A 17,320-nucleotide genomic window follows, 5' to 3' on the forward strand; every position below is an offset into this window, starting at 1 on the left:
TATAAATAAACCCATGTGTTAAATGTATCAGTTTGTTGCTGTGTTTCCTCCATTGGCTTAGCGTGACGCGTGTTGGTGAATTAGCAAGGCCGTTGTTGCCGCCGTAAGGGGACATTTGGACCGACGGATCTCGGTGATCATCCGCTCGGGTCGCACACGGTTCGAACACGCTAGCGGCTCGTTCCATACGAGCGCCGTCGAGGGTGTGAATCCTCGTTAGATTGCCACGTGGTCTTCTAGGTATTTTGAAGTTTGGCAAATAACCCTGTACCACGTGGTGGATTCCTTGACGATTCACGGTCCTGTGAGGGACCCGTACCTTTCGGAGTTCTCCGGAAAGGTACGATCTAAATTGCGGGTTTAGCAATTAAATTGCTAAACCCTGCTGCTACCCGGATGCGTCTGGGAGGTGTTTGTCTCCGGGCGGTGTTTGTCTCCGGGAGGTGTTTATGTCTGGACGGGAGTTTATTGCTGGACGCATCCAGGTGGGAGCTTGTCTCCTGACACGTCCGGATGGGAGTTTGTCCTTACACACGTCTGGAATGGAATTTGTCTCGGGATGCATCTGGATGGGAGTTTGTCTCCGGATGCATCTAGGCACTGTTTGTTCCCAGACGCGTCCGGGCAGTGTTTGTCTCCAGACGTGTCTGGGTGGTTTTTGTCTCTGGATGGGAGTTTGTCTCCAGATGCGTCCGGGTGTTGTTTGTTTCCAGACGCGTCCGGGTGGTGTTTGTCCCCAGACGCGTCCGGGCGCTGTTTGTCCCCAGACGCGTTCAGGCGGTGTTTGTCTCTGGACACGTCTGGGTGGTGTTTGTCTTCGCACGCGTCTGGGCGGTCTCAGTGTTCCCATCAGCGAAGCGACGTGTTATTTGCTGGTATCATAATAAATGTCTGAGTGTGTGTGTGTGTGTGTGTGTGTGTGTGTGTGTGTGTGTGTGTGTGTGTGTGTGTGTTTCTCCTCCATAAGTCCAAAACCATGAAACCTAGCAGCCTCAAACTTTGCATGCATACCAAGAGAACTACATGGGAGTGCATGAATGAAAATTGGGTGTTTGGGATAAATAAAACACCCATCTTGAAGATAATTAACGGCCATATTTAATTATATCCTTTATAAGGCGCATCCTTGGACATGTCGCTCTGGATGAGGTCTTTATGCATTTCCTCGGTTACCTCGCTGGGATCTTAATTCACCATTTTGTTCGGCCAGCTCAACAATGCGTTGAGTTGGAACAGGCTGCAACAATTTCTGAATGATAAAAATGTTTTTTCACTTTCCTCACTCATATTATCGAATGCCTGATCATCATATCTACGTGTTGTTGGATACATTGCAATGCTTATGAACGCCCAGAGATGCAAGCGTTCATGGCTTTGTTTCATTTCCGCATATGCCATGACCTTGAGAATCTCTTATCCTAAGCCGAGTTTCAAAATTTAAGTTCAGAATTGAACTTTGCGGCAGTTTTGACTGCTAAAAACGTTAATTTGCCCAATTCGGACATCTATAATAATATATGTCATGTGTGTCCATCAGTCCATCAGTCTCCTCCTTAACTCCAAAACCATGAAACCTAGTGCCCCCAAACTTTGCATGTATACTAAGGAAACTCCACGGAGGTGCATGAATTAAAATTTGGTGATTTGGTAAATTTAAACACACCTTTTGAAGATAACTTAAGGGGTGCTCATCATGAAAAACCAAAATAAGCCCTGCCGAGATGACGGTGCACTATCTTGGTCAGCTCTTTGTCAACTTACAAGAGTCTTATGCTGCCATTATTTTTTGGTCTGCTCAACAATGCCTTGGCTTGAAAGGGGCTGCAATGATTTCTTAACGATCGTTAATTTTTTCACAATCTTCACATATTATTAAATGCGTGATCATCATACCTACGAATCGCTGGGTACATTGCAATGCTTATAAACACCTGAAGAGATGCCAGCATTCATGGGTTTACTTCATTTCCGCACATGCCATACCCTCGAGAATATTTTAAACTCAGGCCTTAGTTATTTTATAACTTGGTTTATGGATCCACCGACGGTATATTTGCAGAAATGAAATATAAATATAAAACACATTTTTAGCCTTTTATATTCATACGTTTTCCGCCGAAGGTGCAAAAGTTTCAAACCCGAAATGTAAACGTTGGCATTTATTTTCAAAATATAATTTCATGCGTGCGCACCAAAATGCCGAGTCATCTTTAATCAAACTGCGCAGTCGAGCCCGGCTGGGCAGTGGAGCTGCGCAGTCGTGTTCGGTCATGGCGTCTGAGCAGTGGCTAGCGTGGTCCAGATTGACTGTGGTTTCTGGGGCGAAAGTGATTGTTAAGAAGTATGTCAGCAGTATAAATTCGAGTGACTGTATTGATGATTTAATCACGCAATATCTTGACGACGAATAAGCTGGCTGAACGATTGCATCAATTCATTGCAGCAGCAGGGATGATTCGCAGGTGACTCTCGATCGTGCCGATTTTGTTTCCATCGAAAGTTGTACACCGCTGTTCGTATTGAAAGATTTCGGTGCCAAGTACGTCAAAGTTTCCCTGCGAGATGCTGATATTCAGCCTTCAACGGACCAGAAATCAGCCTTTGATGTGCTCATGTGGATGGGGAGATGGTACTATCAGATGCCCACTGAAAAGTAAGAGCTGGTTATGGCTCTGATTGACCATTTTGAGCGTGTTGACTCCGAGTAGACACCTTTTTAAAATCATATCCAGCACTATGCACTGGTGTGCACGCACACATCGACGACTTGGACAGTAATTTTGTCAGCATCGTTTCCATTTGTTTGATGATCCAACAGGTTTCTATGAGAAAAACATGCCAGACTATATTGTAAAGACAAGTTTTAATCCTTCTTTATTGTTTTTCACATCAGATACAGTGAACATGGGCATCCTGCATTTGAATGGTCTTCCATCTTCAACGTTTTCTTAGATTCTCCTGGTCCAGTATTTATACTGTTACGAATTTGGGAATTCGATTGCACACAACATACAGGTTCCTTTAGTCAGCTCTGTCGATAAGTACTTGTTCCCTCGATAGCTCACCTTTCATTGTTTAAATGTTCAGAAATCGATTAGATGTGCTGCGGATCGATTTACTAGTTAAGGAACGAACAATGGAGACATCCCTCCCCCTCTTCTGCGAAGAGGAAGAACCCTGCCGGCCCATGACTCATGATGTCAACAACTCCCTCCCACCCGTGGTTGAGCGGGGGGATGTAGCATAAGGGCATGAGTCATGAGTCACGCCGGGAGTGGGGGAAGGGTGGGAGAAGGATAATAGGAGATCTTTTCTTTTGTTCAGGGGCAAAGTTGGAGAGGGCAGAGTTGGAAGGGCAGAGTTGGAGAGGGCAGAGTTGGAGAAGGGAGTTGAGAGAGTAGCCGTTCAGGAGACCTTCGGGTCCTGTTTGGCTTGGGTTAGGGTTGAGGCCTTCGGAAGCTTTTTGCTTCGGCTGGCTCAGTGAGCTTCGGCTGAGGCCTGGCTTGGGAGGAGGCTTTTTGGAGGATTTTTGCTTTGACGGTTCCATGAGCTTCGGCTTCTGCTTGGCTCGGGAGAGCTTTTTGCTTCAAGCTGCCCTGTTTGGAAGGAAGTTAAGCCGGTCGCTCGGCTCGAGCTGCGAGTGGTGGCTTCTTCTTCTCGGTTCGTGGAGCTCTTTGTTCTCCATTTTGGTTCCCGGCTTGGTGCGACTCATCGACCTCTTCGTGGAGGTGGTTCCTCGGGGAAGCGACGCATCGACGGGAAGGTTCGGCACCTCGTCTCACCAACACTTGTGGAGAAGCGCGGGAGGTGGTTCCTCGGGGAAGCGACGCATCGACGGGAAGGATCGGCGCCTCGTCTCACCAGCACGTGTTGAGAAGTGCGGGAGGTGGTTCCTCGGGGAAGCGACGCATCGACAGGAAGGATCAGCGCCTCGTCTCACCAGCACGTGTTGAGAAGCGCGGGAGGATCCGCGGGAGCTCGGGAAGGATCGTGGCTCGGCGATTGGATCCAGCTCGCTCTAGCTGGAGGCCGGGTCTGAACAACTTGAAGACCACACGAGGTGGAGAGGTTCAAGATAGGCTCTGGGTTTCAGCTCACCTGTCCTCCGAGCTGGAGCTCGTTATTAAAGGCCTCTGCCACCATTTCTTGGGTGTGTGTGTGTGTGTGCATACGTGTGTCCGTGGGCCCGGCTAATAAGTAGGAACTGCTGTTAAGTGCAAGTGACTGTACATAATAAGTAGACGGTTGTAGTTCTTTTGTCGTGCTTTTGTTGCTTGTATAATTGCATACGTGTTTTGCCTTGTTTAATTCCATACGTGCTTTATTAGAACAAATTCCTTGTGTGAATGTAAACCTGTTCGTTACGTCCATTCCCTCATTGAACTGCCCCCATCTTGTACTCGGAATATAGTTGGTTTTTAAATAGTTGGTAAAGTGATCGGGTCCAAAGGGACTGTGTGATAATACCCCGCTCGGTTATCCCAAAAGGAAGCGAGCTGCTTAAGCGGCTCGTTTCCAAGCGGTCCCATTGAGGTACAATCTCACGGTAACCTACCTGCACGAATAATTAGGTAAATCAAAGATTTGGCGATCGGACCTTGTAGCACGCGGGTAGAGTGCGGACAAGGTTGTGGTGGGATTAAAAACCCACCCGTGACTGGTTTCTGGCGTTGTTCCAGAAAGTCACGACTGGATTGTCCGTTCGGTGGGCGAAGCGACCGCTATTGGTTAGACGCAGTCGTTCGCACGCCGGCGGGCGGAAATCTACAACAATATTTATTTCCCCCCACCCCTCCCCCCCCACCTACCCTTGTCTTTTCCATGGAACATCCGAAAAAAAATCATTAAAATATATAATTTCTAAAAATTGAAATTATATTTATATTTATATTTCGACCTACCGACCCTACATTTTAGCTGAAGAACTGCGTAAACCAAGTTATAAAATAACTAAGGCCTAAGCGGAATGACAAAATTTAAGTTCCAGAATTGAACATAGCAACAGTTCCGACTGCTAAAAAAATGTTCATTTATCCAATTCGGAATATTTAACATTTCAGCTTCTCCGGGAGGTGTTTAATAAGAGGACGGATCGCTAATCACTTGCCAAGCCAGCAGTTCCTTATCAACCATTTCGTTGGAGTGCTTCCTTCAGTACTTAAGCCACTTAGCAAGTGCTCTGCAACATTCACACTGTCGCTGAATACTGTACAGGTGACCCTCATATAACCCGTGTTCTGATCACGCATTTTTGATCCAGCCCAGATTTAATGCAACCACAACAACACCAACAACAAAAGTGCTCCATCATCCTGTGCAAGTCGTTCGCATTCTGTCATTCTGGGCGAGTCGTTCGTGCTTCGTCATTCTGGGCGAGTCTTTCACGCACCGTCATTCAGAGCGAGTCGTTCGCACTCTGTCATTCTGAGCGAGTCTTTCACGCACCGTCATTCAGAGCGAGTCGTTCGCGCTCCGTCATTCTGAGTGAGTCGTTCGTGCTCCGTCGTTCTGAGCGGGTCATTCGCGCTCCGTCATTCTGAGCGAGTCGTTCGTGCTCCGTCGTTCTGAGCAGGTCATTCGCGCTCCATCATTCTGAGCGAGTTGTTCGCGCTCCATCATTCTGAGCAAGTCGTTCACGCTCCATCATTCTGAGCGAGTCATTCGCGCTCCATCATTTTGCGCGATGCGTTCACACTCCATCATTCTGAGCGAGTCATTCGCGCTCCATCATTCTGAGCGAGTCGTTCGCACTCTGTCATTCTGAGCGAGTCTTTCACGCACCATCATTCAGAGCGAGTCGTTCACGCTCCGTCATTCTGAGCGAGTCGTTCCTGCTCCGTCGTTCTGAGCAGGTCATTCGCGCTCCGTCATTCTGAGCGAGTCGTTCGTGCTCTCTCGTTCTGAGCGGGTCATTCGCGCTCCATCATTCTGAGCGAGTTGTTCGCGCTCCATCATTCTGAGCAAGTCGTTCACGCTCCACCATTCTGCGCGAGTCATTCGTGCTCTGCCATTCTGAGCAAGTCATTCGCGCTCCATCATTCTGAGGAGTCGTTCACGCTCCGTCATTCTGAGCGAGTCATTCACGCTCCGTCATTCTGAGCGAGTCGTTCACGCTCCGTCATTCTGAGCGAGTCGTTCACGCTCCGTCATTCTGAGCGAGTCGTTCACGCTCCCGTCATTCTGAGCGAGTCGTTCACGCTCCGTCATTCTGAGCGAGTCGTTCACGCTCTGTCATTCTGAGGAGTCGTTCACGCTCTGTCATTCTGAGGAGTCGTTCGCGCTCTGTCATTCTGAGAAAGTCGTTCACTCGCAGCGGTTCACACAAAAATTAAACGTTTCGTTTTTCAAAGTTTCTTCAACCGTTATGTTGTAATGCTTGTTTAGAGCGCTCTTCAAGCTTTGATCTCTGCAAGCTTCCATGGGGATACCACGGCACAGTTCTCCATAGGGACATCTCCAGAGTTTGGAAGACAAAATAAATTTGATTACAATGAGAGAAAAATATTTTCACTTGTTACAAAGCAATGAATCACCAGATCAGGACAGGACACGCACACATCCCTAAGATGTCTTGCCTGGGTTTGAATTCTGATCCAGCTATAAACTGTCATCCTGGTGTTTCACAGGCAAGGTGATTCATCAATGTGTGTGCCATCTCTTGGATGGACGTTAAACTGAACATCACATCTGCCAGAATCCCCCCTCTCCCCTTCCTCACTCTCCCCTCTTCTCACTCTCCCATCCCCTCTCTCTCCCCCCTCCCCTCTCTCACCACACTCCCTCTTCTCTCCCTCTCTCTCCATCCTCTCTCTGACCCCTCCCCTCCCACTTTCCCAGGGGCGGATCCAGGATTTTTAGGTCAGGGAGGGTGCAAAAATTTACATTGCATTGAAAAATTTAATTTTGCTTCGCAGAGCAAGGGGAACATTTTTTGTGGCTGTTTCTTTTTGGAGTTTACTTCCCTTGCACACATCTGACAACAGAAAGAAAGTCAAATTAGGATTTTTTTTAATGGCCTCAGTGGATAGCATGAATTAATTTTAATAAGTTGTTTAATTGCTTGTCATTTCAGAATCTTTATTATTCAATGTGAAGATTCTGATTCGTTTTGATTTTAAAAAATAAATAATTAAACGTTCATAGGATGAGATAAGAAGTCGAGATTTCTTGTATTCTAAGAAACGGATAAATTTCGTTGCAACACGACCACCTTTGGAAACATGGCTAATTGTTTTATTACCATTTTTCTGAATCGCATCATGATCCTTTGATTGTCTTTTTTGAAGAAAAAAAACTGTGCATATTGCTTTGAATTTTCGCCCTTTCTGAAGAACTACATCCTTCCGCTTTTTTATTTTTTATCATCCCGCCCCCCGGAGAGAGGGAGCGGGATATTGTAATCGTCCGGTTTGTTACTTGGCGAAATCTTCGATTTTGTCAAGTATGTTAGTCTGTTCCCGTTTGTTGGTTTGTCCGGTCGTCTACAGCCCAACGGCTGGACCAGTCGTTCTTAAATTTTTACACCTGATAGGCAATCCACCTGAGACGGTCTGCGCCCAAACCCCGTCTTAATCGGACTAAACGTCGCGACGTGATGTCACACAATGTGAAAACACATTTTTGGACATAACTCAGTTATGTCCGCCAAATTAAACTTCATTCAAATATCTAAATGATTACTAAATGCATCTTATTACAAATTACGCATAGTTTTCGCAAGCGTATGATGTCAAAGTCTTGCCCATTGACGTCATTAAAAAAAATATATTTACGCTCGTGTGCAGCCGAAACTACCGAAGCAATCGTTCTCAAATTTTAACACGTGATAGCCAATCTTGCTGAAATAGTCTGGGATCAAATCACGTCATAATCGCACTTAACGTCACAACGTTACGTCAAAAATTCTATTCGTTCTACAGGTCACAATTCTTAACCGATTTGGATGAAATTTTAACAGCTGATAGAAATCCACAGTGCAAAAAGATATGTGACTTTTGGTGATGTTCAAGATCAGGATCTGGATTCTGCATCACTTTATATTATCGCCCATTATAAACCAATGGGGAATTTTGTGAATTACACATGGCTATTTCTCAAACAGTTTTGCACTTATTATATTGAAACTTATACTGTCCATTTATGCATGTAATATTAACATGTGTACAAAGTTTGATCGAAATTGACCCAAGGTGAAGATCAGGGTCACCCAAAACATGAAAAACGCACATATAAAATACATATTTTTGTTTTACAACATATTTCAAACCTGATCACGGGATCGTAAAGCTGGTTGAAAAGCAATGTTCCTAGGTATTTTCAAATATTATCTACAATCAGAATGAAGGCAACAAGCACCGATGATAAGTTGTTGAATGTCACATGGTGGCTTTAAATGAGTTATGAAAATTTTCAATCTGCTGCCGTTACCATGACAACGCGTGCCTGATAATTGTTATTTGTGACGTCGCATCATTTTATTAATGTACGAACAAATAAACACCACACATTCCATGACATTACAGCTTGGACCACCACACGGAAAGGTCAACTAATTCGCCAAGTGTCGTGCTAAGCACGATTTTTCATTTGTATGTTTGTTTATTTGTCTGTCTGTCTGTTAGCAACTTTACGGCAAAACGGCTTTAGCAAACACTATCAAATTTAATACACAGGTGGGCAATGAACCTTGGACGACCCCATTAACTTTTGGGTCCAATTCGATCAAGGGTCAAGGTCAAGGTCACGAAAAGATCAAAATCGTTTTTCGCTCATAACTTCGTCAAAAATGATCTGATTTACTTCAAACTTAGCTTATAGTGAACCTTATTCTATTTGTTACTTATAATCCTACCCATTCCTATTGTGAAAAATGCATATTTGTGAAGATTGGTGGGGTCCGAAGTTTTGGGGGTCATGGTCATCGGTCAAAATTACAAATTTTCCATTATATATCAAAAAAGGTTAGGAATATGCGTGTTTACTATGGAAGACATACTGTATATCAAGTCCTTTATTGGCTTTCATTTGACACCATGACCTTTGACCTTACGTTGCCTTGAAAGTTCAAAATCATATTACGGTCATAACTTCGTCAAAAATGGTTTAATTGACTTCAAACTAAGACTAAAATATTCCTTATTCTATTCCTTATAATCAACATTCAGGTTAAGGATGTATCAAATTTAAATTTGATCCCCAAAATAACTTTATGCCTTAAATGGGTGGGATTTGTTGTTCCTGGCACCACTTGTTTTTTGTTGTTGTTGTTCAATCAGGAAATTAAAATGACAATAAACAAACGATACCAAAAATACCTAATTGATATCCATCTTCTTCAACAATGTCGAGTACCTAACAGACCCTGATTTTCGCACAATGTGGAAGTGCACTTCAAAAACGTAGACAATTCAATAAATAAAGCATTATCTTCAAAATAATCGTTCCAGATTTTATTTTTAAAATTTTTGAAATGCTATGCAATATTAAGTAGGCTTACCTACTTTATCATGACCAGAGGAGTGCAAAAGTGACTGCATATTTCGTCTTTATGGTGGAAATTGTTTGAAAAACTCACTGTACGAGTGTTTCCTTTCACACATTCTGAGACCATACATTCGGTTGTATACACCTCATTTAAACATGTGAAAAAGCGTTCTCTTTTAATGGGAGGGGAGGGGTTTAGGGATGGCACGCACTGGGTGTGCCCCCCTGGATCTGCCACTGTTCCCTCTCTCTCCCACCCCAACCCTTAACCCCACCCTCCCCTTCATCCCCACCCCTCCCTCTCTGTTAAGGGGATTGTTAAGGACTGACAGTTTAGTTTTTAATTTAAAATGGCTTCCCCAGAGTGTACAGGATGTACAAATAAGATTTGGAGTGAGCCGACCAGAGGGGTGCAAAGGTGGCTGCATGTGCGAGCATGCATGCATGCAGGCAGGCCTTTGCCAGGTTGATAGCATGGGTTTTAATTGCTCCCGCCCAGTTTTGTATGGAACCCGGTGGTTAAAAAGAAAATGTTGCTGTTTGGGCGTGTTTTACCTCCCTTCCCATTCCCTGATGCTGCCTTCCTTTCCCTCATGCTGCCTTTCCTTCCCCTTATGCTGCCTTTCCTTCCCCTCATGATACTTTCTCTTCCAATCCCCTCACGCTGCATTCCCTTCCCCTCATGCTGCCTTCCCTTCCCCTCATGCTGCCTTCCCTTGCCCTCATGCTGCCTTCCCTTCCCCTTCTCTCACACTGCATTCCCTTCCCCTCCCCTTGTGCTGCCTTCCCTCCCCTTCCCCTCATGCTGGCTTCCTTTCCCTTCCTGTCATGCTGCTTTCACTTCCCTTCCTTTTATGCTGCCTTCCCTAACCCTCCCCTCATGCTGCCTTCCCTTCCATTTCCCTCATTCCGCCTTCCTTCCCCTCGTGCTGCCTTTCCTTCCCTTCTCCTCATGCTGCCTTCCCTTCCCCTCCCCTCACACTGCCTTACCTTCCCATCATCGTGCCTTCTCTTCCTCTCATGCTGACTTCCCTTCCCCTCCCCTCATGCTGCCTTTCCTTCCCTTACCCTCATGTTGCTTTCCCTTCCCTTCCCCTCACACTACCTTCCCTTACCATCATCCTGCCTTCCCTTCCCCTCATGCTGCCTTTCCTTCCCTTCCTCTCATGCTGCCTTTCCTTCCCTTCCCCTCATGCTGCTTTCCCTTCCCCTCCTCTCATGCTGCCTTCCCTTCCCCTTCTCTCACACTGCCTTCCCTTCCCCTCCCCTTGCACTGCCTTCCCTTCCCTTTCCCTCATGCTGCCTTCCCTTCCCTTCCTTTTAGACTTCCTTCCCTTTCCCTCATGCTGCCTTTCCTTCCCCTTATGCTCCCTTTCGTTCCCTTCCCCTCATCGTGCCCTCCCTTCCCCTCATGCTGCCTTTCCTTCCCTTCCTCTCATGCTGCCTTCCCTTTCCCTCCCCTCATGCTGCCTTCCCTTTCCCTCCCCTCATGCTGCCTTCCCTTCCCCTCCCCTCACACTGCCTTCCCTTCCCCTCATGCTGCCTCCCCCTCCACCATGCTCCCATGCTCCCCACTTCTCCACAAGTCCCACGACTAAAAGCAAGTTGAGAACCCTTCTCCCCATTTCCCCCTCATGTCCCTCTACCAAAAGGAAGTCCAGAACACCCTCCTCGGTTACCTCCTCCCAAACCCCTCCCCTTCCCACTTCACCCCTCTTCTCTTCCCCCATCTTGCTTGCTCCCACCCCCTCCCATCTAAGAACTTCCTAGCTTTTCCCCTCCTTCTTATCTCCCCTGTTCCTCTCTCCATCCTTACTCCCCCACCCCTCCTTTCTCATAGTATTTATTTTTAATTTTTATTTTTTGTCATGAATCATGAAAAAGTTGGGAAAGTTCGACAAATATTACTACAGTACTTTTATGGCCCCAATTAATGCCACCTTTGTTTGGGGTCGACTGTACGAGTTTTCGCTCGAAACAAAGCTATATCCAGAGCAGTGGTTCTCAACCTACGGCCCAATCAGCACACTGCTGCAAGCAAAGTAACATCCCATTTTTAAAAAAAGTAAAGATCCTGCTATGTTTTTTTTCTTTCACCAGAAATTATGTCGTAACCAACGAGTGTGCTCTAAAAGGTCACGTGCCTTGGTTATAAGTGCCTCACACATAAAAACTCCAATGTCGTGTAAAATTTCAAAATGCGTCTTGAAATTGGTTATTTACAAGGTTACATATGCAGATAAAAGACATAAAATAACAGTTTACAGATAACAGATACAAAACATTTTAATATGGATACAGAGGAAGTAAGTTATGTGGGTGAGGCCCACGTAACACATCGAGACCTGCAAGTGCAGCCCATTATTGTAAAAGATTGAGAGCCACTGATCCAAAGCATCCTCTCTGCATCCCTACCTGTTTCCTTTCCCTTTCTACAATCTTAAATTTGGTCTGTCCCTTCTAAATTTATATAAAGGAAGAAGGGGCAAATGATTTAAGTTTGGCTTTTCTAAAATTTTGCCTTTTTTGCATCTTATAGGACCATATCAGTATTTGTGTTCATTTTTCTCCATCAAGGGCAGAAAGCACACATGAGGACATGAACCACACATTAAAGATTTCAGCAAAGAAAATCTATTTTGCATCTGAGTACTCCTCTTGTGCTCTCAAATTCAAATTTGCCATCAGCGGAAGCACTTTTTGAAAATGGCTTTGGCAGAAAAGCATTGGTGTCAAATGATTGCTATTAATGACTCACAATGGGTTATTTGTCTGGAATGAATTGCTTATATTGGCGGCAATCTTCTACATTGGGTTAAAGCCAGATTCAACTCTTACAGAGCAGCATTTGTTTACAATAAGTTAATTAATCATTTTTGCAATGAAGATTCCAACAACATTTATTAGGATTCTTAATATAATTATTTATTTACTCGATATTAATTATCACAAGCTGGACTCAAGAAGATAAGAGTGAAAACAACTCTGAAAAGTTTATTTACAGAATATTATTTTAAAGTAATAAAAAAAAAATGCAATTAAACTGCATCATTAATGATATCCACAACGTTGTTTCTACCATTTCAAGATAACCTTGTAGTGGGGCAACTTAGCATATCAATTGTGCATTTTGTGAGGAAAGCACCAAATTTGGCACACTAGTAGCCTATCATATTATGAACAGATTGGGATATTGGGCCATCTTTCGTCACAAAATGCACAATTGTTATGCTATATTTAGCTAAGTTGCCCCACTATTGTACTTGTGGTATATTGTGCTCAGATATATGACATTTTCAGTATGATACACACCATTTTAACAATGAAGTCACCTTGGAAATGGAAGCGAAAGGAACCGTGATGGTGAGGCCGTCTACTGCGAAACCGCACCAGCATCTGATTGGTAAAACTTCGTACAACCTGACCCTCAACAAGTAGTGTCTGATTGGCCAGCGCTGTGACCTTTGACCCAGGTCCGAGACCTTCCACCAACAGCTCCTCATCAGGAAACAGGTGTAAGCTCTTCAGCTGATGGGGAAAACGGAGAGAGAAAGTAAATTGCCAAAGTTACAGATCACATCTCACCCACTTCGCCACAATATAAATATTACTTCTCACCCAAATGTATTACCCTACATTGCACTGCCCATAATGGTAAGTCTTACACATTGTTATACACTGTGACTCTCGTTGACTCAGTGATGCGTGCTGTCAAATGATTCGAGGACAGATGTGATTCTGATTCTGATGTACCATACTCTTCACAGAGCATCGATGCTGCCAGAGCAGTTTCTTGGCTAGGGATATACTGGGTGGTTTTCCATTGCCTTCCCAACGACAGACATGTAGGGTGACACAATTAAGTGAGAGAAACAGAAAACGTTCTCAGCAATATCTTCTTCTTCTTCTTCTTTCGGCTAGCTCCCGTTAGGGGTCGCCACAGCGGATCAACCGTCTCCATTTCGCTCTATCCTCCACATCTTCCATTGACACTCCAACCACCCGCATGTCCGCCCTCACCGTATCCATGAACCTTTTCGTTGGCCTTCCTCTTCTCCTCCTGCCTGGCGGCTCCATCTTCAACATCCTTCTCCCGATATACTCCGCTTCCCTCCTGTGCACATGTACAAACCATCTCAATCTCGCCTCTCTCACTTGGTCTCCAAACCGTCCGACCTGCGCTGTCCCTCTAATATACTCATTTCTTATCCTATCCATCCTCGTCACTCCCAACGAGAATCGCAGCATCTTTAACTCTGCCACCTCCAGCTCTGCTTCCTGTCTTTTTTGTTAGTGCCACCGCCACTTTTTTTTTTTTGTTAGTTCTCGGCAATGTGTCAGAGAAAAACATGACTGAGAGTCAGGAAGAGTGCATCTGCGAAAGGAACTTTTATAGATTGCCATTCAAAAGAATAGTGTGCCATAGTCACAGAGTTAACCCTTTGAATCCTCACGTCTGTTTTACCGGCCACTATTCAAACCTCCATTTTGCCCGAGTGACCATTTTATCATTCTCCCGGTGTGTACCCCGATGCAGAAAACAGGGTAAAGTGGAGAAGATTGTCATGGGGCCCGCAAGGCTAACCCCTGCTTTAGCGGGGAAATGGCCTTTAAATGCGTGTGTGTGTGTGTGTGTGTGTGTGTGTGTGTGTGTGTGTGTGTGTGTGTGTGTGTGACCATTTTATCAGCCACTATTCAAACCTCCATATACCCAAGCGTCCGTTTTACCGGCCACTATTTAAACCTCCTTTTACCCAAGCGTCCATTTTACCGGCCTCTATTTAAACCTCCTTTTACCCAAGCGTCCATTTTACCGGCCACTAGTCAAACCTCCATTTTCCTGAGCATCCATTTCACCAGCTGTTATTCAAACATCCATTTACCCGAGCATCCATTTTACCGGTCACTATTTAAACCTCCTTTTACCCAAGCGTCCATTTTACCGGCCACTAGTCAAACCTCCATTTTCCTGAGCATCCATTTTACCAGCTGTTATTCAAACATCCATTTACCCGAGCATCCATTTTACCGGTCACTATTTAAACCTCCTTTTACTCAAGCGTCCATTTTACCGGCCACTAGTCAAACCTCCATTTACCTGAGCATCCATTTTACCAGCTGTTAGTCAAACCTCTATATACCCGAGCGTCTATTTTACTGGCTGCTATTCAAACCTCCATTTACTTTAGTGGCCATTTTACCGCCAATATTCAAACCTCCATACGCCCGAGTGTCCATTTTACTGGCAGCTATTCAAACCTCCATATACCCTAGCGGCTGTTTTACCGGCCACTATTCAAACCTCCATACGCTAGAGTGTCCAGTTTACCAGCAGCTATTTAATTTAAACATCCATATACCAGAGCGGCCCAATTTTTATCCAGGGAGCCCAGGATGGGGGAGAACCAAAAGTCCAAGGACTTCAGTGTTCAAAGGGTTTAAAAACTTAACAAAAAAACCATACATCAACATCCAGTCTTACCAGCAATTTTATTTTACCATAAACCTTAAATATACTCTAGTAATGATTCCTATGAGTGTGAAGAATTGAACCTTTGGAATCAGCCTTATCTTACTCCTCTCTGCACAGATCGGGACGAATTCAGAGTGTTGAACAGCAGGTTTGTTTTCAGATTCATGTTCCGATTTGTGTTCAAAATATAATATTCAATTCAAACAAGTTGTTCCTCCATCATGAACTGACATTTGTAGATCGACAGATGGGCAGATATGAACCAATTGCTTAACTCAGCTTTTCGCTTCGCATGCATGGGGTAATCACAAAGGACAGGAAAAAAAAAAGATGCAGTGGCAAAGAGGAGAGAAAAATAGAGAGAGAGGAGTACATACATTTAAACTTATAGCTACAATATGTTGAGGCAAATGAAGAATTAAGGCCACCAGAGCAAGCTGCTTCATTTTCTCCCGATTACATTGAAGCTGGGTGACACTTTTGACTCCATCCATCCATTGGGACCACACTCTGTGCAGAACGTTGGTGCTGCCTAAGCAGTCTCCTTGGCTATTGGGCACAATCCTGGACGGGTCGCCACTCCGACACAGACTTTTGACTCCCTTGATCAAAACATATTAAAGTGTTCATTTTAACTTCATATGATGCTCATGCGACTCAACACGTTAAATAAATCTGATTTTGTAACAGGTGGAATGCAGTTTGATGTGTTGGATCGAGTGACACTTGGTAACATTGAGAATGTGCTTGTGGAGTAACAGCCTCACAGCAAAGACTTTAATACCGTTAGATCTTTATGTCATCACTTCTTCAGATAACTTTATCATTTATTTGCTGTCCCCTAAGTAAGCCAAATTGTAAGTAATTTCACCCCTGCCGCAATCATTGAGACTGGACGTTCTCAAGAATACCATAAATCTTGGTTGAAGTGGCAAACCCTAGAAGTTGAGTGACAACAGAAGAACGTTGACATTTGCACCGAGAAGCAAGTTTCAAAAGCTCCCAACCGACACTAATCGCACAAACTTCAGAACCTCCTGGATGCTGAAGATGCTGAACAGGAATCGTTACAGTGTTCAGAAACACAACTGGCTGCCACCGAAGGAAATCCAATTACGAAAACTACCATCTGCTTGAACACAGCAGTGCGAGCAACAACAGCTTTTGCTGCTCTTAATGGGGGTCTGGCTCCTCTCTTGTAACATATCATTGGTTCGAATCAGATCAACGAAGCTCGATAATGTGACAGTCGAAATTCTCAGCCTATTCCACAACCACTCAGAGCATGAAAACCGAGTCATAGCTGAAAAGGTTGGCCCAGGTGCCAAAAAATTCCGAAACCACAATGAGCAGGTTTCGATGTCAGTATTTCTGGCATGATGACACGTATCGAAGGAGTCTTCTTATAACATTTATCACATCCTATGAAGTCAGTGAAGATTGAAGAAATAATTGCGGAGATAATTATAAAGTAATAAAAATAAAGTTAGTGTTTTTTCTTCTTTTGCAGACGAACTCTTCTTGTGCATAAGCAGGTATTGAACTTAATTCTCCTCCTCTGAGATCTGAACATTAATTTAAATTATTTCTTGTTTATCTCACAATGCCAGAAACAGGAACGTTGAAGACAATTCCAATGATTATTAATAATTTATTTTTCTTTCCACTTTTTACCATAATCACTTTCTTCATTCAAATGAAACCCTTGTTTGTTCCTGGCTGAGAGGATTTAGCAAGCTGCACGTATTTTTAACTGCACGACTATTTAACCTTGGAATTGCTTTCACCGCCTCAGCAAGCAGCTGGAAATGGGGGGAAAAAAAGTTCGACAAAAAGCCATTGCAATACAGATTATTTGGAGCCCAAGTATAAAAGTAATATTATGACCTTAACCTGATTGCCATCATTATTTTAATAGCATGCTTGACTTTGAAGTTTTCTCCTTTCGTCAGCAAATTCTGGAGTAAAAGTTTACAACTTCATTAATTCTTCGGAAACCACTTTCCTAGTGTGAAAAGGAGTTTTCTTGGTAAGTTACTCAGAGCATTCAATTGTATCAGTCTTTTTTTTGTATACCATGTCGAGGCTCGTATAAGAGCGAACACACAGAACATATAGCGAGGCAGGAGACAAGAGGGTGGGAGAGGGAAGCACAAAACAGTGGGGAACAGATATATTAGGAGATCTGTGGAAGGGAGAGGGATGGGGTGCGGTACACAGGGTAAATAAGATGGACACTACAGGGACTTTCAGGTCCTTACATGTCAGGGACTTTCAGGAAGGAAAGCAGGGAATATTGTTACGAATCTGCCAGCCATGTGCACACAACAGCCAGGTCCTATAGATCAATTATATCAGTAAGTA

The 17,320-nt window shown here is 44.2% G+C and overlaps 1 protein-coding gene across 3 annotated transcripts in view; it reads right to left on the bottom strand.

The window, feature by feature from the left end:
• LOC147028676 (seizure 6-like protein) overlaps positions 1-17,320 on the bottom strand; it is a 357,285-nt gene that overhangs the window by 107,946 nt on the left and 232,019 nt on the right. For all 3 annotated transcript variants that reach the window (XM_085879332.1, XM_085879333.1, XM_085879335.1), the window contains one exon: positions 12,816-13,011. In XM_085879332.1, the coding sequence (XP_085735458.1) occupies positions 12,816-13,011 (196 nt within the window). The remainder of the gene's footprint in view (positions 1-12,815; positions 13,012-17,320) is intronic.

This window comes from Eptatretus burgeri, chromosome 4, assembly GCF_056783735.1.
Source record: "Eptatretus burgeri isolate ZD-2024b chromosome 4, Ebu_testis_v1, whole genome shotgun sequence".
Classification (NCBI taxonomy): domain Eukaryota; kingdom Metazoa; phylum Chordata; class Myxini; order Myxiniformes; family Myxinidae; genus Eptatretus; species Eptatretus burgeri.